Source organism: Lissotriton helveticus, chromosome 7 (genome assembly GCF_964261635.1).
Source record: "Lissotriton helveticus chromosome 7, aLisHel1.1, whole genome shotgun sequence".
Classification (NCBI taxonomy): Eukaryota; Metazoa; Chordata; class Amphibia; order Caudata; family Salamandridae; genus Lissotriton; species Lissotriton helveticus.
In genome coordinates, this window is record NC_136068.1 from 430,199,151 (window position 1) to 430,221,557 (window position 22,407).

Genomic DNA, 22,407 nt, shown 5'->3' on the forward strand with positions numbered 1-22,407 from the left:
CAGGTTGAGGGGACGCAGATCCAGAATGGGTCTGAGAGATCCGTCCTTCTTCGGAATAAGGAAGTACAGGGAATATACCCCCGTGCCTTCCTCCCCCACTGACACGAGCTCGATTGCTCCTTTTTGCAGCATCACCACCACTTCCTGCTGCAATAAGTGCAAGTGCTCTGCGGACATAGGCCTTTGCCTTGGTGGAATGTTGGGTGGAGTGGATTTTAACTCTAGACAATAACCGTACTGGACAAGTTGTCGCACCCACCTGTCTGTGGTGATGTTTCTCCAGACGGGCAGGAACTGCTGTAGTCTCCCCCCGACAGGTGTTAGGTGGTCGGGGGGCAGTGACAGAGAGTCACTGTTTGCTTGGGGTAGAGGAGCGGGAGTTGTTGTTTCCTCTGCCACGTCCTCTGGTGCTGTTTCCTCGGTAACCCCCCTTGTTCTGTTTGGGGTACGAGGATTGTGCTCCACCTCTAGAGAATTGTGATTGTTGACCCATCTGTCCTCTGGTGACTCCTCGCGCACCTGAGCGACGAAAATTGTTGCCACGAAACTGTTGTGATTGTAGGGCCCCCATAGACTTAGCAGTTTCGGTGTCTTTCTTTATTTTTTCTAGGGTGGTGTCAACATCTGGACCAAACAGTCTATCAGGATTGACTGGCTGATTAAGTATGGTTGTTTGAATGTCAGGTTTAAACCCCGATATGCGGAGCCACGCCTGTCGTCTCAACATGACGCTAGTGTTAATGGCCCTAGCGGCTGTGTCCGCGGCATCAAGTGCACACTTTATGGCTGCGTTGGAGATCAGTTTTCCCTCCTCTATAAGCAGTTTGGTGCCCTCTTGAAACTGCGGAGGCAGGTGTTGTAAAACTTGCTCTAGGGTGTCGTAATGCGCCCTATCGTAACGTGCCAAGAGTGCCTGTGTATTTGCAATACGCCAAAAATTGGCAGCCTGTGCAGCTACTCTTTTGCCTCCTGCCTCTAGCACTTTGGACTCCTTATCCGGGGGAGGAGCTTCACCCGTTGTTTGGGAGTTGGCCCTTTTGCGGGCATTTGCGACCACCAGGGAGTCAAGCGGCAACTGTCCCCGAATGTATGCAGGGTCTGCAGGTGCTGGTCTGTACTTTTTTTTGATACGTGGATTGACCACTCTCGCCCTGGTAGGTTCTTTAAAGATGTCCGCCGCATGTTTGAGGACCCCTTTGAGCATAGGCAGTGTCTTTACTGTCCTTTCAGAGACTGAAAAAGTGTCAAATAGAAAGTCTTCTTCTACTGGGTCAGCATGCATGTCCACATCATGATTAGCAGCTGCCCTCTCAATGAGTGCATGACAACCTGCAGAATCTTCTGTTGGGGATGCACGTGCACTGAAAGGCTGTGGGTCTTGCCCCACACCCTGGGTGCCTTGGTCACCAATGTCATCATATGAATCCGGCTGTGCATCTGGTTCATTGATGGGGAAAGTGTATTGGTCATCTTCACCATATCCCTCACCCTCAGAGTGTTCTGGTGAAGGAGTTGGGCTCCTTCTTGGAGGAGGCTGGATAGGTTCCATGAGGCCTGAAGCGTCCTGAGGAAGCCTTTTCTTTTTTAGGGGGATGACATAGGAGTCCACTGGCTGTGAAGTGATTCTCCTCTTGTAAAGGGTCAATTTGCCCGTGTCTGCGTCGATAAAACGCTCAGAATCCTCTTCTGAGTCGAGTACCCGACTTGAAAATGCCCCTGCCGTCGAAGAATCGGACTTCTTTGGCGTCGATTTTGTTGAAAAGGCCTTCGGCGCCTCCTTTGGCGGCAGAAGGAAGAGAAGTTTACCCGCAGGCTTCACCGGAGTGTCCGTCGGCTTCTGTGGCGATGGCATCGGAGCAGACGCAGCAGAGGCCTTCTCCCTGATTCTCTGTAGTGAAGAGGCGATGAGGGACGCGTCACTTACAGTGGCCTTTGGCGTCGACGAGGAGGTCTTGGCCTTGCCCTCGGATCCGACGTCCTGTTGCCCCTTCTGAGTTTTTGACGATGATGCCGCAGCCGCCGACCCAGAGTCCTTGGACCGATGCGCAGATGTACCAGCCTTCGATCCGTGTGACTTTGTCGGCTCCGTCTCCACCACGCGTCCGACTAACGGAGTCCCAGTCGGAACCGGAGCCGTTTCGCTGGCTGTTGCGGGCTTAGACGGCGCCGCAGCGGTTGACCCGTGCCGACCACCCTTCTTAGAGGATCCCTCCTCTGTCGCCGATTTTGACACTGTGGAATCGACAGATTTCTTCGACTTCTGCGGACCGGAGGTCGACGGAGTCGATGAAGCAGCGGGTTTGGTCGTTTTCGTTGGTACGGCCGCCATTTTAGGTGTGCTCTAATCCATAAGTTTCGGTTTCGATTTTGGGTCGGCCATTTTAGGTGTAGTCGATACCGTAGGTTTCGGTTTCGATAAGGCCTGCCCAGCAAGTTTGTCCGTGGCCGGGCCGGAAGGCGGGGCCGTGGCTTGCGGTACGGGGTCTAGGGTAAGGCCGACAGGCGATCCCGTGACCCGATCCCGATCTTCGTAACCTTCGGGGCATAGCTCGTCCCCTGAGCTATCTTCCGCGGCCCCATAAACCTCTTAGACGTCCCCTACCTCTTCGACGTATTCAAGGCCCTGACCCCCGACTCCGTCGTCGTGTTCCGGATCTGCCTCGACCTCCGTCTCGGGCGGGGAGATTTGAAGATGATGGCTCTGGTCCTCGTCTTCTTGGTCGCCGAAGATGTTTTCTGGATCTGGGGCCGCTTGTCTGGCTTCAAGGCGCACCGCGCGCCGAATCTTGAGTGTTTTCTTGGACCTGAACCTCGCGCAGGCCCTGCAGTTGCCGTCGTCATGGTCTGGCGAAAGGCATTTGTTACAGACCGGGTGCAGGTCTATATGTGGGTATTTGGACCCACAGAGCGGACAGAGCTGAAACGGACTCCGCTCCATGCTGTAAAGTTGCAGTCGTGTCGCGATGAGAAGGCCCCGATGTCCGAAGAGTGTAAGCACTCCGCTGATTCCGACTCCAAGAGACGGAAGAACTCGAGACCGCACGCAAACAATACCGACGCAAAGAATACAAGGCCTTTTGGGCGTTTAAAGTTAGTTTTTCTCGGTTCCGACAGAGAGACGTCGAGACCGCATCCGAACCCAATGGCGGAAAAAAACAATCTGGGGATGGAGCCGATGCCCATGCGCACTGTAGTCCAGGGGAGGAGCCACCTATCTCAGGATACTTCGAAGACTCTTCCAGGACAACAATGTGCGATCATCCGGACCCAACACTAGGCGGCGATCTAATGCTAAGATATGAATTTAGCAGCCCACATGCCTCGAACAGTTATAGTACCGGAAATTAATTGCTCCAGGCAGGATGAAATTCCTTTGCTAGGCACCGCCTGTGCTTATCCGAATTTCTTATGTCTGAGTAGTAGAAGACTCGGGCGCTTTTTGGAATACCTGTGTCGGTCGAATCATCTGGCGGACTCAGTGAGACTTTGAAGATTCGTATAAGCGGTGTTTGGATTACCAGGTTGGTGAGACATACTATAACTGTAGCCCCTGATCACCCTAGCTGAAACCGGCTTGAAAATTTCGACCTCTTTTGATTTGGAAATTGCTTTGATATAATCCCTAGGAGCATTATTGTGATTATACTGTTCGTAGCTCCTGCATTCATTGCGAGCCGTCCGAGCCCCGAGAGCCCTAATCGCCCTCCACTGCTCTGCTTCATTCAGGCGCCTCCTCGCTGATCGGATTGACTCATTCACGATCAGCCGCCGATTCCGGATAAACAGCCCGGACTCTAGCTACTCACGCCACTCCGTTTGTGTGACCAACACTGCCCGCATCGACAACCCTGTCCTGATGACGATCCCGACTCACGGGGATCGAAACGCCGTTGACATCACAGCATAATTATATGGCGCATTTTACATTTTGTGCTCCTTGTAGGAAGGTGGATATCTGACTATGGTTACCCCCAACTTTTTGCCTGGTGTTTTGCTGGTTTTTTACTTAGTTGGCCTGGGATCCTGCTATTCAGGACCCCAGGTTTCCTGCTCTCTCTGTTAAAATGGACTCCATGTACCTTAGGTGCATTTACCAATTGGTACTGGGCCACCTTATCAGTCCCTGTACAGTATACCTTAGGTATCCAGGGCATAGGTGTACCCAGGGCCTACCAGGGGCTGAAGCATGTATTATGCCACCCCTGGCTGACCACCTAAAACCCTTTGCTGTAGATATAGTATACCTATATCTAACCCTAAAATGGACACATATATTCCTATCAGTCACTCCTATGGAAGGCCTTATCAATCCTGAAGGCAGAGTGCTTGGAATTATGTGAGATGGTGCTCTGGCATGAGCTGAGCCCGTTTGCAGCTTGCGGGAACAAGTCCTAATAGCTGTTCCATGATAACGCTATACCATATACTCTTAAGTGCATTATAATCCTCGCGGTTAAATGTCAACTCTGGTATAACATTATCAAAACATGTCGAGTAAGGTGTCATACGATTTGGAATACTACCCCCTCGCCAATTCTGGCGACGGGGGTAGCATTCCAGAGGGACACGACATGTATGTAACTGAGAACCCCGGTTAAAGTTAACTCGAGTCTTGGCATCACAAAATGGATGCTGCCACCACAGACACAAGTCTGACCTCCTGCTGCTGGGAGTCCTTCCAGCGAGGAAGGCTTGGACAAAGGGTTTCCTGCCTTGGGAGGTGCTAGCACCACCCCAGACAGGATTTTGTGTATTGGGTAGGGTAGGTTTGAAAGGAATGAGACATGCCTGGGGCACACAAGGTGCCCTGTGCATACACCGGTTCCAACCAGTTGCTGGGGCACTCCAGCCCCAGCTCTGGCGGGAAGCCGGACAAAGGATAGATGTGTAACCACCCCCCCTTCCGGGTCCCACCCAGGGGAGGGACCTAGTCAGTAGTGCAGCCCCCTTTAGGAGAATAAAGGTAGGAGCTGGTCCCATACCAAATTAGATTATCCTGAACTATTCAAGAAGAAGAAACTCTGGCCTTCGTCGTTCTGCTCCACAGAAGACTGAAGAATCTCCCTTGTGGACAAGGAGTGTCCACCCTGCACAAGCAGGCACCACTAAGCGTCCAGCGGCTTCCCTTTGTCGTCTTCCTTCGAGGATCCAGACTTCAGAGCCCGACGAGACCCGGATTCCCAGACCTCTCCGACCTCAACCCACATCTGCAGCAAAGCTGAGATCCGTGGGTGCGACGAGACACGTGGGACCGGCCATCTTGGAAGAAACTGCAATTCGCTTCCAGCACGACTTCCGAGGTAAACTCGACCAAGTGCTTTGGGGACGGAGAAGCCCCAACCCCGAGCAGCCCCTGCACCGAAGATCAGCCCTCCAGCATCCACGAGATCTGCGTGGGGCCCTTCTGCTTGGTTCCTGTTCGACGTGTTGTCTGGTCACTTGCCAGCTGGCTAGTGGCCTCCTAGACGACGAACCTTTGAATTTTCACTGCTGCTCTGGTTGCTCCAGACTGGCCCTTGCTCCCTTCCAAAAGAGGGGCACCCCGGACTCTCCTAGTCCGCACCAGATGCTTTCTTCACTCACCGCGTGGGTTGCCTTTGCCAAGGCCTGTTGACGCCGATTCCGGATCCAACACCGCCGACAGCGAGAGCCTGCGTGGGACAGCTCGTGCCTCCATCCTGGTCGTCGAAGACACCTCCTGGTCCACGTGGCTGCAGAGTCAAGCGTCCACTCTTCGCCTGAACACTACGACGACATCTGGTTCCTTCCTGGTTCCACTCCAGTCACTGGCTATTTATTTATTTATTTATTTATGCATTTTTATATAGCGCGGACTTTACCCGAAGGTGTCCGAGCGCTTCACAAAAGGAACAGAAATGGAACATAATGAGAAACATTACAAAAGCATACGTTACGTTACATAAAGTAATAGTGACATTTGTGATCAAACAATATACATGAGGTGTTAAAAATTGTGAGCAACCAAAAATACATGAGGTAGTAACGGTAATAATGACAATTGTGACTGTGAACATTGTCCCCTCTGCTTTTAGGTCTCCTTCAACAATCCACCCTTGGATTGCACCGGACATCTTCCTCCTGGTCGCCTGCAGCATCTTTTCTTTCAGGCTCCATTGACTTCAACGAGAGAACCCGACGCATTTTGAACCTGCGGCCCGTGGGTGAGGTAACAAGAGCATTTCGGTGCTCAAGGGTGGTTTAACTGTCCTAGTGTCCAGTTCCACATTCGTTTTTGTCCTATCTAGTCAGGATTGTCCGTACTCACCTTTAACTTGAACTGTACTGTCCATAGACGTTGTTACGCATCTCGCGTGTGAGTTCACACTCTGCACACGCGTTCCGTGGGCCTCCTATTACTTACCTGAAGTTAGTGTAGCGTGGTCCCACCGATCCTACAGCCTCTGGACAGCTCCATTCCTTCTATTGACTTTAACATTCCACTTACTTAGTATATGGTTTGTCGTGCCCCTATGGCACCATTGTGATTTCGTGCAACTTATCGTATTTTTCAGAAGAGATTGTCATGTGCTTAGCCCTCTGACCTCAAAGAGTTCAGAGGTGTGGTTATTACTAAATATACTGTTTATTTTCATAACAACCTGTGTGGTGTCCTTTCATCTGGTATTCAAGGGGTTATATTGTGGTAAAACAGCTGGCTTCACATGCCAAAAGAGTTTAGCCTAAGACTGCTTTGTCCATGCTACCATTAGGATAGCTGGTCTATAAGGTTGACTTACAACCAATCACCATAAGGGTTGTTTGGACTGATACAAGGTGATCACTAGAACTAGTGAGCATCATATATCAGGCCAACTTCTCACACTCCAGTAAATGTATTTAACCATGTTTTAAGTGACTGCAACTTGACCTTGTGGAGCCATCACTGTATATTTCTTTGTCACTATGCGTCGTTCGCGCTGTTCACCTTAGCACTTGCACTTTCACCTACTGTATATATCACTACTCACCAAGTGCCCTCGGGTTGTCACATGATTTGCTCTGTTCAGTGCTGTGTAACTGTATTGCCATGTGAAAGACCCTTCTTATAATTGGTGAATAATAAGCTTTTAAAACTTTTTCTAGACTCCTTGATTCTTGTTGATGTAATGCTGATTGCATACATTGTTTAACTGCCCTCTATTGATACCTGTTGGGAATTGTTTCTGTTTATACTGTCCGCTACTGAATCAGGATTTGGGAAGACTACTGGTAGTTCAATAGTTTGGTTAATGTGGAACTGTGACACTAACTTGGACATAAATTTAGGGTTGGTGCGCAGCACAACTCTATTAGCATGTAACTGGATGAAAGGCTCCTGAATAGTGAGGGCTTGTAGCTCGCTAACACGTCGTAGCGACGTAATTGCCACCAGAAAAGCCACTTTCCATGTGAGAAATTGTATCTCACAAGAGTGAAGAGGCTCAAATGGAGGGCCCATGAGCCTAGTGAGGACTATGTTGAGGTTCCAGACAGGCGAAGGTGGGTGTCTTGGAGGAATGACCCTTTTCAGTCCTTTCATAAAAGCTTTAATGGCTGGCACTCTGAAAAGGGATAGGTGTTGTCTATTTTGAAGATAAGCTGCCATTGCTGCTGAATGTATCCTGATGGAACTATACGCCAGATTACACTTGTATAGGTGCAGCAAGTAACCGATGTTTTGCGTGGAAGCATCAAGTGGGTTTATGTTATTATTGGAGCAATAGATAAAGCGTTTCCATTTTGCCGCGTAGCAGGCCCTGGTGGTAGGTCGCCTAGCCTCCTTTATGATGTCCACGCAGTCAGGAGGCAGGTTCAGGTAGCCAAACTCTATGACCTCAGGAGCCATATTGCAAGGCTCAACTGCTGCGGATCTGGGTGCTGAATGTCTCCATGGCTGTGAATGAGGAGACTGGGTGTAAGTCTTAGGCGCTGGTGTGGAACCACGGAAAGTTCCAGGAACGTGGTGTACCACGCCTGCCGTGCCCACGTTGGAGCAACCAGGATGAGTGTCATGGAGTGTTGCCTCAGTTTGCGTGCCACTAGCGGTATGAGTGGTGCTGGAGGAAAGGCGTACGCAAATCTGTTCGACCAGTTCATCCATATCGCATTGCCCTGATACTGCGGGTGTGAGAACCTGGCGGCGAAGGTGCGGCATTTTGCGTTTTCGTGAGTGGCGAATAGGTCGATCTCTGGGTGACCCCACTGCTGGAAATATGGCTGGAGCACTGAGGGATGCATCTCCCACTCGTGCATCTGATGGCTGGGTCTGCTGAGCAGGTCCGCCATCTGGTTGTCCCTACCTGGGAGGTGTTCCGCCATGAGAAACATGTTTCTCTGAATGGCCCACTTCCACATGCACTGTGCTAGGTGTGACAATTGTGGAGAGTGTGTCCCCCCTGCTTTTGGATGTAATACATCGCAGTCATGTTGTCCGTCCGGATCAACACGACTTTGTTGCAGAGATGCAACTTGAATGCCTTCATCGCCATGAAGATCGCCATCAGTTCCAGGAGGTTGATGTGCATCTTCTGCTGTTGCGGTGTCCATAGTCCCTGCACTGTATAATGGAGGACATGCGCTCCCCAGCCCTGGAGAGATGCGTCAGTCGTCAGCACTATCTGTGGTACCGGCTCTTGGAACGGTCGTCCCCTGCAAAGGTTTTGTGTGTTCTACCAATGCAGAGAGTTGTATGCACGACCGGTCACCAACACTAGGTCTTTTAGCTGTCCTTGAGCCTGGTTCCTATGGCGTGCCAAACATTCCTGAAGTGGACGCATGTGTAGCCTCGCATGAGGGACTATAAAGATGCAGGAGGCCATCATGCCTATCAGTTGCATGAACACCTGCGGTGGGAGTGAGTGTTGTGTTTTGAATTTTTGAATCAACACCCGCATGCTGTTGACCCTCGCTGAGTTTGGTTGTGCTGTGGCAGCGAGCGTGTTTATTTCCGCGCCTATGTACTGCTGTACATGTGCGGGTTGAAGATGGGACTTTTGGTAATTGAGCGAAAATCCTAGACTGTGTAGGAGGTGGATTGTGCGTGACATGTGGTTGGCACACTGTTGGGCTGACTTTGCTTGTACAAGCCAGTCGTCCAGATACGGATAGACATGGATGAGTTGCCTCTGAAGATGCGCGGCCACTGTTGCCAAACACTTTTAAACACTCTGGGGGCTGTAGTGACCCCGAAAGGCAGGACCTTGAACTGGTAATGCTGGTTGTTGATGGTGAACCTGAGATATTTCCTGTGACTGGGGTGAATGGGAATGTGGAAATAGGCATCCTTCAGATCTATGGTCGCTAGGAAGTCTCCTTGACTGAGCAACGGGAGAACTTGCTGTAACGTGAGCATGTGAAAGTGTTGTGATAGGATGTATTGGTTTAGAGGTCTGAGGTCTAGAATGGGCCTGAGAGACCCATCCTTTTTTGGGATTAAGAAGTACAGTGAATACACCCCTGTTCCCTGTTGTTCTAAAGGCACCAGTTCTATGGCCCCTTTTTGCAGCATGGATATGACTTCTAGCTGCAATAAGTGCATGTGCTCGGCAGACATAGGACGGTGCCTTGGGGGTATGTTGGGTGGAGTGGAGGTTAGTTCTAGACAGTAACCGTGTTGTATAAGTTGTCTCACCCACCTGTCCGTGGTAATGTTTTCCCAGACTGGCAGGAACTGCTGGAGTCTCCCCCCGACCGTTGTTATATGGTCGGGGGGCAGTGACAAGGCGTCACTGTTTGGTAGTGGCGGAGGATCTGGCATTATTATTTCCACGTCCTCTGCTCTTGGTGCTGTTTCCACGGTATCCACCCCTATTGTTCTTGTTATAGGTGGTTTGTGTACCTCCCTTGGTGCATTGGGCTTGTTGTGAGGCTTGTCCTCTAGAAGCTCCTCTGTTACCGGAGCGACGAAAGGAACCGCCCCTGAACTGCTGAAACTGCAGAGCACCCATGGATTTCGCAGTTTCAGTGTCCTTCTTAATCTTCTCAAGAGTGGTGTCTACCTCTGGACCGAACAGGAAATCAGGGTTCACTGGCTGATTGAGTAGGGTAGTTTGGATTTCAGATTTAAAGCCAGAGATACGGAGCCAGGCATGCCTTCTGAGCATAACGCTAGTGTTTATGGCTCTTGCTGCTGTATCGGCGGCGTCCAACGCGCACTTAATGGACGCGTTGGAGATCAACTTCCCCTCCTGTATAAGCATTTCTGCTCCCTCCTTATAAGCATCTGGCAGGTGTTGCATGAGCTGCTCTAACGTGTCATAGTGTGCCCTGTCATATTTTGCTAACAGGGCTTGGGTATTGGAGATCCTCCAAATATTAGCAGCTTGAGCTGCCACACGTTTCCCAGAGGCTTCTAAGATCTTTGATTCTTTATCCGGAGGAGGAGCATCACCCGTAGTCTGAGAGTTCGCTCTTTTGCAAGCATTAGCCACCACTAAGGAGTCCAGTGGGAGTTGGCCCTTGATGTAGGTAGGGTCCACGGGCGCAGGCCAGTACTTCCTTTCAATTCTTGGGTTCACCACCCTTGCCTTAGTGGGCTCTTTAAAAATGTCACTGGCATGTTTGAGCACACCTTTGAGCATAGGCAGAGTTTTTATAGACCTTTCTGATGTGGAGAATGTATCAAAAAGAAAGTCCTCCTCCACGGGGTCAGCGTGCATATCCACGTCATGGGTAAGTGTCGCCCTCTCAATCAGTGCGTTGAAAGCAGCAGTATCTTCAGTAGGTGAAGGCTTTATAGCATATGAGAGAGTATCAGGAGTGGTTTGTGGGTCAGGGTCCACAGAGTCAGCCCACTGCTGGGACTCATCTGGATCAGCATCAATGGGATAGTTGAACTGTTCCTCATTGTCTCCTTCCTCTACATCCTCAGTGACATGTGTGGTAGAGTAGGCATAGCTTTGATCATATGATGGCATGGGCTCAAAAAGAACAGGAGAGGTGGCAGAGTCTCTCTTTTTCTTCAGAGGTATCCTATAATGTTCCATAGGCATTTCAGGCCTGATCTTACGCTGGTAAACGGTAAGGCGGCCTGATTCGGAGTCGATGTAGAACTTCGACTGGTTGTCGTGGGACGGAGGCTGGAATACAACGTCTTCCGACCGAGGCTGAGTGGTTGCGGCACCCGACGTCATCGTGATGCGCTTCACTGTAGACACAGGCGTGGTCGATCCGATCTTCGGCTCGACGCCCCCTTTCGACCCCGAGGGGTCGAGCGCACGCTTGGACTTGGAAGGGTCCGAAGTCTTCGAGCTGACGGTCGTTTCAACCAGTGTCCGTTTCGATTTCGTGTCCTTCGGTTTCGATATCTCCACTGAGTGGGGCCTATCGACCGATGGCTCTTTGGCAATGTTCTTAGTCGGGCCTTGAAGCGGGACTAGAGAACTGTGTTGAAGATCTTGGCTAAGGCCTTCCGGCGATGCCTCGACCTGAGCCGTGGAAGAGTCTTTATGTAGCCCCGCAACTGCGGTTGGGCTTAGCTCTTCACCAGAGTCGTCGTCGACGGCTCTGGTAGGTTGTACGTCGTCCCCTACCTCGACGAGGTCTTCATCATGTACGTAGTGTTGTTCCATGTCCTCGTTGTAGGTGGAGTCTGGCTCAGACGTTGGATCAGAGTGCTCCGGATCCTAGTCTCGAACATTTTCATCGTCGTCACCCCCGAAGATGTTTACTGGGTCTGGTGCCGATTCTCGCGCCGACTGTCGTGCAGCGCGTCGAAGACGAAGAGTTTTCTTGGATCTGAATTTTGAACAGGCCATGCAGCTGGCCTCGTCGTGGTCCGGTGAGAGACATTTGTTGCACACCGGGTGCACGTCGATGTGGGGATATTTCGAGTTGCAGACGGGGCAGCGCTTGAACGGACTTCGTTCCATCGTCGATGGGCCTTTGGCGTCGAAGGCAAAAACCTTCCGACGTCGAGTTCAAAGAACTGGAATGGTAAAAGGCACCGAACGAAAGACAATACCGACACCCCTAAGGCCTTTTGGCCTCGAAAAAAGAGTAACTAGTAGAATTTCCGAACGTGAGTCAAGAAGTACATACGAACCCAATGGCGGAAAAAAACAATCTGAGCATGGAGGGGATGCCCATGCACACTGTAGTCCAGGGGAGGAGCCACCTATCTCGTGATACTTCGAAGACTCTTCCAGGACAACAATGTGCAATCATCCGGACCCAACACTAGGCGGCGATCTATGCATAGATATAAATTCAGCAGCCCACATGCCTCGAACATGTATCTACGTCCAATTTTTACGGTTAATAGCCTGTTCTCCTATAAAACTGCTTTTAATTATTTACGAAATTTGGAAAAAATATCAGTCTGCAATGCAGTAATCTGTTATATAATGTTGGCAATGAAACAAAGGAATGAACTTGTTTACTTAGAAAAATTTAATTATGAATTAACATAAGCATATTTGTATAATGATTGTGCTTTTTTTTTTAATCAAGCTAAAATGTGTTTTCTGATTTAGAGTATTTATTTATTTTGAAAGTTTTATATAGCGCGAACAAGATCTTTGCAGATAACAGAGCGCTTTACAGAGGGAGGTGGAAGGGTGGGGAAACAGGGGAGCATAGTAAGAAGGCAGGTCAACAAGTTAATGTAAATAGTAGAAATATTACATATATTACAGGTATGAGGTAGCATGGCATAATTGGAACGTAGGTCATCAACAATGTAGATAATACAAAAATAGAAAATAATACAGATATGAGTGAGCAAGAGCCTAAACACTTTAGTCTAATACAAATAAAAACACATGTGCATAGGAATCGGACCGGTAATACTGATCGCATTGTAACTCAAACGTAGTTGTTCAAGTGTATTTAGCCATAAGGATATTTTTGACTTCTTTCTTAAAAAGAAGAGTGGAGGAGAGGAGTCTGGTTTCAGGAGGGAGTGCGTTCCAGATCCTAGGCGCCATTCCTGAGAAGGAGGTTTTTTCCTTCCGGAATCTTCGAGGTTTCAGCAGAAGATTGTTTGTACTTCTGGTGGTTCTGGAACCGCCGGAAATTGTCAACTTATGAGTGAGGTAGCCGGGTGATTTCAGGTGTATAGCCTTGTGCGTCATGCAGGCAATTTTCAGCTGTATTCTGGCTTCAAGAGGCAGCCAGTTCAAGGATTTAAAGTCAGGGGAGATATGCGAATGTTTTTTAGATCCAGTGATGAGTCTTGCTGCTGCGTTTAGTGAAGCTCTGAGGGGTGCAGTTGTAGTTAGGGGGAGGCCGCAGAGGGCCACGCTGCCGTAGTCTATGCGAGGGATGACTAGTGCTTGTACTGCGGTTTGGAAGTCTTTTGCTGGGAGGAAGGGTTTAAGTTTCCTCAAGGTATTTATTTGGAAGTTCGTCCCCTTAGTTGCCTTGCTGATATGCTGCTGCATGTTGAGGTTGGTGTCAAGTGTTATGCCTAAAGATTTTGCTGAGTCCACGATGGTCGGTTGGACATTGAGTGCTGTTAGGTGCTTAAGCCATGTTTGTGCGGAAGATATTTTCGTGGGGGGTGAGATTAGGAGGAACTCTGTTTTCATAGCATTGAGTTGGAGGTGGTTATCGGCCAGCCAAGATTGGGTGCTTCTGATCGTTGAGTTCAGACGCAAGATGTCTTTGGGGGATTGTAACTTGAGATATAGTTGAGTGTCATCGGCGTACATGTGAAAGTGTACATTGGATGCTTGTAGCAGGGTGGTGAGAGGTTCCATAACTAGGTTGAACAAAGTAGGGGATAGGCAGGATCCTTGTGGGACACCTAGCAATACCGGTACTGGGGAGGACATCAAGTTTTTGCTCTTGAATTTTTGAGACCGGTTGTGTAGAAAGGAAGTGAACCAACGAAGAACAGTCCCAGAGAGGCCCATTCTTGTGTTTAAGAGTTCGAGTAAGTTCTCATGTTTCACTGTGTCGAATGCTGAAGAGAGATCGAGGAGGATGAGGAGGCAGGTATCATTCTGATCTAAAATTTGGAGGGCGGCGTCAATTATGTGAGTCATAGCTGTTTCAGTGCTGTGCCCTGCTCGGAAGCCTGATTGATGAGGGTTGAGGAGATCAAACTGTTCTATGTGCTTTGTCAGTTGTAGTTGGACGCATTTTTCTAAAAGTTTGGCAAGAGTGGGAATGTTGGTAATCGGACGGTAGTTGTTTAGATCAGTGGGGTCGGCTGTTGGTTTCTTCAGTAAAGGTGTGACTTGACCAACTTTGAGGGAGTCAGGGATGGTTCCTTGTTGAAGTGAGCTATTGATAATTTTAGTCCACAGTGGGAGGAGCAAAGGGATGAAGTCTTTTACGGCGTTAGCAGGAAGAGGGTCAGTGAGGTGATTGGATGGTTTTAGGGTGCTAAGTATTTTGTCAATTTCTTCTTCAGAGTAGGTGTCAAAGGATGACCATGTCGCATTGTTTTTTAGATTATTGGGTGTTATGCAGTTGGGTATTGAGTAAAGGCTTGCGTCATTGAGGAGGTCGCTCCTTATATTGTCAGTTTTTTTGTTAAAGAAAGCCGCGAAATATTCACAGGAAGGAGTAGTGCTCATAATGTCGACAGCTGGGGGTTGTTCCTTAGATTGAGATCGGATTAGCTCGAACAGTTTACTTGGACGGTTTTTTGCTTGGTCTAGCTGGAGTCTGAAGAACTCTGACTTTGAGCGTTTTATTTTCCTGAAGTATGCGTTTCTCTTTTTCCTCAGAGTTTTTAGGTGCAGTGTCGAGGGCGCTGATCTCCAGGTGCGCTCTGCCGTTCGCATAGCCCGTCTGTCATCATTGAGACTCCCGTTGTACCATGGGTTGGATATCTTGGTGGATACTCTTTTCAGTTGCATTGGAGCGGCCTCATTGATTATTGAGGCCATTGAGTTGAGATAGTGGTCAGTTAGGCACTGAACATCAGTAACATCGGTAGGGGGGAGTAGGAGATTGCAGCTGTTAGGGGGTTGAGAGTTTGGATTGAGTTTCCTCAAGTCTCTTTTCCAAACTTTGGGCATGGAGTATTGCACCGGGATGCATTTAACTTTTTCCTTGATGAGGAATGTGATAATATGGTGGTCTGACCAGTCACAAGGTTGGATAGAGTCAAGTTGAATGGTGCCTTCTTTGGAGATGACAAGGTCGAGGATAGAGCCTTTGTCATGTGTCGGGCTGTTGCATATTTGAGTGAGGTCAGAAGTGTTAAGGAAATTTTTGAGGCTATTAACTACTGCGTCACTGCAGTCATTCCAGTGGAGATTGTAGTCGCCAAGGTAGATTTGTGTGTTTTGCCGTCCTGAGTTGATTGACATTGTGTCCATGAGTTGTTGGGAGAAGACGAGGTTGTCCCCCGGAGGGTGGTATATGATGTGAAGTGAACATACAGGTTTGTTCTCACTGATGACATCAAGGCAGAAGTATTCACATGAGGTAAGAGAAGGGGCGGTGACTTTATTAATTGAGAGGTTACTCTTGTAAATGCATGCGATTCCACCACCTGTCTTGTTGGACCTGTCAAGTCTAGTGATGCAGTAGCTGGGTGGGATTAGGATATCCATGATAGGGTTTGAGGATTCAGTTAACCATGTTTTAGTTAGTATGGCCAGGTCAAGGTTCATAGACATGATGAGGTCAGCGACCTCCGACAAGTGTTTTTGGGCCGATCTACAGTTGAGAAGTGTGCATTTGAGTCTGGGTGTGCAAGGGGAGGTGGAGGGGTCTATAGTGAGAGGAACTTTAGTGAGGTTGTTGGGAACGGAGCCTCTGTTGCTATGCGTGGGGTGCCTGATAGGGTTGGAGAGAATCGTAGGAATGGACAGGTGTGTGGTGGCTAAGACGTTTTGGGTTGCCGGGACATATGTGCTGAGTAGGGTATGTATGTCGCGGTCCGAGAGAGTCTTGATAGCGCGCTGGGGGCGGTTGGAGGTATTGCGAAAGGGGATAGAGGACCAAAGTAGGGGGTGAGTAGGATGTGTCTTGATAGTGCGCTGGGGCCGGATGGAGGTACTGCGAGAGGGGATAGAGGTCACATGTAAGGGGTGAATAGGATGTGCGAGGGAGTTGTTCATTCGTTGAGAAGTGGTGGTGAGAGGGGGGTGCTTAGGGTGCGTGAGGAGTAACTCTTTGAGCGTGTGAAGTTCTTCTTTCACTTGGAGGAGGGTGGTCATGATTGTGTCCAGCGTGCAGTTGGGTATGGGGTTGGTATTGTTGGAAGGGTAGTCAATGACAGGAGGGGTGAAGCAATTGCGAGACTGGTCGTTGCGGGGGTGCAAGTGTAGTGAAAGTGAAAGGGAGTGAGAGTGGGGGGGGAGATGTTGAGGGAGGAGTGGGGGCCAGGAGTGGCGGGAGTGCAAAGAGTGGGGGGAACGATTGAGAGAGGAGTGAAGGCTAGGAGAGGCGGGAGTGCAGGGAGTGCAGGAGTGAAGGCTAGGAGTGGCGGGAGTGCAGGGAGTGGGGGGGGGAGATGTTGAGGGGGGTGTAGGTCAGGAATGGTTTGAGTGCAGAGAATGGGGGGGAGCTTTTGAGGGAGAAGTGAGGGCTAGGAGTGGCGGGAGTGCAGGGAATGGGGGGGGAGATGTCGAGGGAGGGGTGTATGTCAGGAGTGGGTTGAGTGCAAAGAGTGGAGGGGGAAATGTTGAGGGAGGAGTGGGGGCCATGAGTAGCGAGAGAGCAGGGAGTGGGGGGAGAGAGGTCCAGGCAGGAGGGGGAGCTAGGAGAGGCGGGGGTGCAGGGAGTGGTGGGGGTGGGGAAAGTGGGGGGGGAGTTGGGATGGGAGAGAGTCGAGTTGTGAGGGTATAAATGGATTTTATTGTATTGTATAGTATGCTTTTGTGGACATTTTTGTATGAACCGAATAAAGCTTGATTTGAGTATGTGAATTCATTTGCTGATAGTGTGTACAACAAATACTTAATGTCCTCTGATAAAGCCTTACTGCTCGACCACACTACCACAAATAGAGAGAGGTGCTATCTACTTTACCTCTGCCTACCTTTTGGGTTCCACTGAACTCTGTGCACACTATACCTCACTTTGGTATAGTACATTGTGAGAAAGTGGCTCTATATACACTGGACTCGAAGGAAGTACAGTGTGTATAGAGTCCACCAACCCCAGAGGTATAACAGAGGTTAAAGTCTAAACTGACCTTACTCTCCAAAGTGGTAGCTTGGTCGAGCAGTAAAGCAGTACCAGAGGGCAGTGCAAAGCATTTGTTGTACACACTCAGTCAGCAAAGGGTTTCACACACTCAATAGACTGAACTCCAGGCCAATTGTTATTATATCCTCAGATAGGGTTGTTTTATTTTTAGAACCAACAGTTATAAAAATATACTTTTCTCGATATGAGTACTCTCATGTAGATACTTTGCAAGGAAGCAATAAAGGTTGTGCATACAATAATTACAGTATGAGAAATGAGCAACACAGTTCTGAATTACACTCTAGCATTGAGCTCAATGGGTTTTGCAATAAAAATTACAGTGGATTACTTTACGGATTACTTTTGTAGTTCCAGGGCTAGACCTAAGATTCAGTCCCGGGGTGCAAGTTGAAACCAAATTAGCAAACACGTTTTAGTTACTGTAGTCAATTTTCAGGAATATAATACGGTTTTAAAAGTTCACACTTAGAACTTTTAAAGGTAAATCTGTCAATGTTATTTAATGGGAGGAAATTGAGGTTGCAGGTAAAATATGATCGCGTTACTTTTGTAACCCAGTACTAGTCTCCTAGGGCCAGCACTGGGGGCTCAACTAAACACAGGTAGGTAATTGCGTTTCAGGATTCCATACGATTTTTAAGGAATATTTGTAGTTTTCAAAGGTACACACTTAGAAGGAATTTCATAGAAGAGCATACAATGGATTCCTAAGGAGAAAATACAGGTTACTTTTTCGGTTCAGTACTGGGCTGAAAGGTACAGTACTGGCTTCTCCCCTGATCACAGGAGAGTATTTTCGGATTCCAACTTTGGATGATTTTATAGGAATATTTTCAGTTTTCAAAACTTCACACTTAGAAAATTTTCGAGTCAAAATGGGTCAATGTTACCCAATGGCAGGTAAGTGACTGACCGGTTTCCAGGTGAGTACTTGGTTGATGAAGTCAATGTTCTGGGCATAGACTCAGGGGTCCCCCAGGGTCAGGTAAATACAGTTGGTTCACCCTCAGCGGCACAGGGGTGGCCTGGTGCAGAGGTAGGTAGGCCCAATGATATCCAATGACGGAAAAGGGGCCTTCGGTTGGTGGCTGCTGGCTAGCAGGCCACGCGGTTGTGGGAGCTGGGCTCCTGGTCACTTGCTCAGGGCAAGGGGGGAAGGGGGGAAGGAAGTTAGGACAGAGGGTTCACAGCCAGCGGCACTCGGGCGGCTGGGTGCAGGGTGCTTTTGAGCCGTCAGGCGCTCAATGTTATCCAATGAGGATCTTGCAAAAGGGAAAAAGGCTGCAGGCTCGGGGACGGAGACTCTCCAGGGGTGACTAGCACTTCGAGAGGTAAGTTGGGATCTTGGAGCACAGGTAGGTGCCCCAAAGGGAGGCACAGGGGGCTGGAGGGCGCCGGGGTGTCTTTGGGTGTCGGAAAAGCTTACCCTCGGCTGGTCGCGGTTGGGGTGGCCCCTGGTTCTGAGTCTGCAGGCGTCGGCTGGTTCGTCGAGGAGGGTTTTTGGGCACTGGACTTCGGGTCCCATTCGCCAGGGGGACGTCCTCGTGGTCTTGGTTCGGGTTGGCCCAGCCCGGGCTCGGCTGGTGCAGAGTGGGCTGGTCCGGAGCTTCCTGGCTGGCACCAGGTGGGTTGTTGCAGCAGATCCTCTGCTGGAGGGAGTCCCAATCGTCGAGAGGCAAGTCCTCTGGGTGTCCTAAGGTCACTGTCCGTCGAGGTCGCCGGGTTCAAGCATGAGCAGGTTCCAGGATCAACAGGCCGGTAGGGCTGGGGCCAAGTCAGTTGGTGTTGTCCTGTTACCAGCTGCGCGGCGGGTCTTCTTCTTGATCTTCTTGCTTCTAACGGGATCTGAGGAAGGAAGGTTCAGGGAGCCCCTAAATACTAAATTTAGGGGCGTTACAGGTAGGGCAAGGGCAGGGACCAATGGGTCCCTGTCCTGGGGTGAGTACACCCCCTAGCCTGCTCCCCTCCTGTGGGAGGGGGGCAGGAGCCTAGCTGGGATTGGGCAGGACTCCCCATCTACAAGATGGCCGGAGTCCGGGGTCGTGCTTCACCTCTCTTCCTCCACCTAAGGGGTGGAGTTGGCACAGGTTGGCACACCCCCCTTCCTGACTTAGGTTTTCCCGCCAGTCTTCCCGCCAAAGCGGGGGTAGGACTGGTGGGGGGCTGGTAGCTGGTTACAGCAACTGGTCTGGAGAAGCTCTCAGAGGCGGCATGCCTTTGAAGCTTCCCCCAGTCCATCCTGGGGGAGGAGACATAGCACCTCGCCCAGGATGTGCTTTGTTGCAGACCAAGGAGAGCGAGGGGCTCTCCACCCAGGGGTCCAGTAACATGTCTGCGGTGTGGCAGCCTCTGCAGCCACTCAGCCAAGACGTGGATTGTAGGTTCAGGTTTTGGAGGGCATCTCTAAGAGGCCCTCCAATGCATGTTACATTAAATCCCACACTGGCATCAGTGCGGGTTTAATGTGCTGAGAAGTTTGGTACCAAACTTGTCAGTCTCCAGCGTAGCCATCATGGTGCTGTGGAGTTCGTAATGACAACCTCCCAGCACCATATACCCCTACTGGCATCACTGCACTTACAGTGCCCAGGAATGGCCCTGGGCACTGTAGGGGCACAGGGCTCATGCACCTGTGCCCTCACCTCTGGCATAGGGCACCCAGCTAGAGGAGTGACTGAGGTATGCCAGGGCAGTGGGCAGGGCACACAGGGATGTGTGCCCTGTAGACTCTTGCTTTGGTTCTGTACTTAGGCACTCAGCCTGCCAAGGCAGTGTGTGCCTGCCAGGGTACAGGGCCCTTGAGGGTGGCACAATCAGTGCTGCAGTCCTCAGGGGTCTTCTCTGGTCACCATGCCCTAGTTACCTAGGGTACCATTTACGAGGGGCTGACAGGTGGCCAGAGATGCCAATTGGGTATTTGGTTTCTGCATAGTTTTTAGGGAAGGAACACAGGCCCTGGGTACCTGATTGGCAGGGACCCAGGGCACTCTCAAAGCACATCAGCAGTTCAGAAAAAAGTGGGGGCATACCAAGGCAAGAAACATGGCACTTTCTCACATACATACAGAGCCAGCTTCCTACAACAGAACCATAATGGCTTCATTGAACCCAGGAGTGTTTAGTACCAAACAGCTCCTTGTAATAAATCCACACTGATGCCAGTGAGATTTATTAAAACATGTACTCCTCAGAGGTGCCTCCTTAAAACCTGCCAACCTAGTGTGGTCTCTGAACGGCTGTAGGAAGCCGGCCACCACCAAACATTTTTCTGGAACCCTGGGAAGAGAACCCCTACTCTCTGGGACCAGAAACAATGTACATCCTGGGCAGAGGTGTTAAACCTCCCCTTCGGGACGGGCCAGTGTGTGACGAGGGAAGCTTCAAAATCCGGTTGCCTTTGTAATGCAACCCGCAGCCTCTACAGCTAGAAGCAGATGGCAGCCCCTGGTTTACACCCCCACTTCACGCAGGGAAACCGGTGGGAAAACTTAGGAGAATAGGAGTTGTGCCAACTCCACCCCTAAGGTGGAAGAGGAGAGGTGAAGCACATGTTTCAGTCCCGCCATCCTGAAGATGGGGGGACACCTCCAATAAGGGGTAGGTCTATGTCCCCTCCCACAGGAGGGTGGCATAATAGAGGATGAAATCACCCCCAAGTAAGGTGCCCATTGGCCCTACTTTCAACTCCCCTAAACCGCCTCCTAAATTTACTATTTAGGAGGCTTCCCCAGGCTTGGAAATTAGATTGGAGGCTATCTAAGAAAACGAACCCTGCAGAGATGACTGAAGAATGAGATTTCCTTGGCCTCAGCCCCACCGGCCTGCCTCCAGCCTCTGCGAACCTGCGACCAGTCTTGCAGCCAGTGACCTATGAAAACTCTGGGAGGACAGCTTCCTTCGAAAAAGACTCCACTCTCTTGTGGTCAGTGGACCTGTCCAAGAAATAACCAACTCCGTTTCCACTCTGCACCAGACGCCCACACGGCTCATCTGTACAGTGAAGTCTCGTCTGCAATCCTGATCTCATGTCCCACGTTGGCTGACCTCTCCTGATCTCCACGGCAGCGCCTGCAGTTTGAATCCAGAGGCTTCCACGACCACGACTGGTTCCAGTAAGAAGACTCTGACATCGAAAGGCACTCCTGCACCCGAAACCCCTGGGCCTTGGTGAGCTGAACCGTCAGTGGCCCTAAATCTCTACCTACCTCTGCGGTCAGTATCCCTTCTGCAACCTCCGGTTCCATGCCCACAGCCCTTTTGCCATAATAAGAATCTTCATTTAAACTCATTAGGCGCCAAACGTTGAACATTGCACCTTGCAGTCGGCTGCCCCTGTGCTGCTGGGGGTGTACCTTTGGTGCTGCATTACACCCCGCTTAACCTAACCCCCAAAGCCTGGCCCCTGCAACCAATCAGTGTGATTCCAGGCACCCTCAGTCTCCATTGAAAAGCATTGGGCCGAACTCAGATTTTGACCTCTGCACCTGGCCGCTGGTGGTGCCGTTTTGGTACTAACCTGACCCTTGCCTACTTTTGGGTCAGATGACTGAATTTGTAAATGCCTTACTTCCTTGTTTAACCGCAATATTGTTTTTCCCTATAGGATAACATTGAACTGTTTTGAAAAGTTTTCAAGTGTTAAGTATTTCTTTTTAAGAAAGTACTTACGTTACTGGGAAGATCAAGTTCTTAAAGTATATATATTTTTTAATTGGTCTGGACCTCCTTCTTGAGTCGTGTGTCCATTATTGATCACTGCTGTGCAATTAAGGTCTTACACTCCTCTGGGTTAGGCCTAAGACTGCTCGCCCACACTACCACTAGTCGAGCACTTTGGTTTTTACATTGGGCCCTATACACTTTTGGGGAACCCCTGGATTCTATGCATGGTATAACCACCATACGGAACAAGCTTCCTACACTCACCATGAGCTCCTCGCTGAAGGTCATCTTGCTGATAATGCTGTGAACGGTGGGAAGGTCCAGCTGGAACATATCAGCCAGGATTTCCATTCTATGGAGAGAATGGGAGGCAGAGTTAAAGCCATGACATGCACGGGAACAGAAAGAAAATGAAGAAAAACAATCATCAACAACCACTCTTATTATGATCCTTTAGGAACTTTAAAGTACTATGGGCTTTCTTGGTTGAACATCTCCGAAACATTGCCTCTTACTTTGAGCTACAATGAATTTGAAAATAGTCCCACACAAATTGCAATGTCCAATAAGGACACAGACTGATGAGCAGGTCTTACATCATTATGTAGAAGCACTGAAAAAATCTGC

The 22,407-nt window shown here is 49.8% G+C and overlaps 1 protein-coding gene across 1 annotated transcript in view; it reads right to left on the minus strand.

The window, feature by feature from the left end:
* The window catches only part of EIF3C (eukaryotic translation initiation factor 3 subunit C), a 683,261-nt gene that overhangs the window by 108,145 nt on the left and 552,709 nt on the right, over positions 1-22,407 (minus strand). The window contains exon 19 of the mRNA XM_078652326.1: positions 22,045-22,132. Coding sequence (XP_078508452.1) covers positions 22,045-22,132 — 88 coding nt within the window. The remainder of the gene's footprint in view (positions 1-22,044; positions 22,133-22,407) is intronic.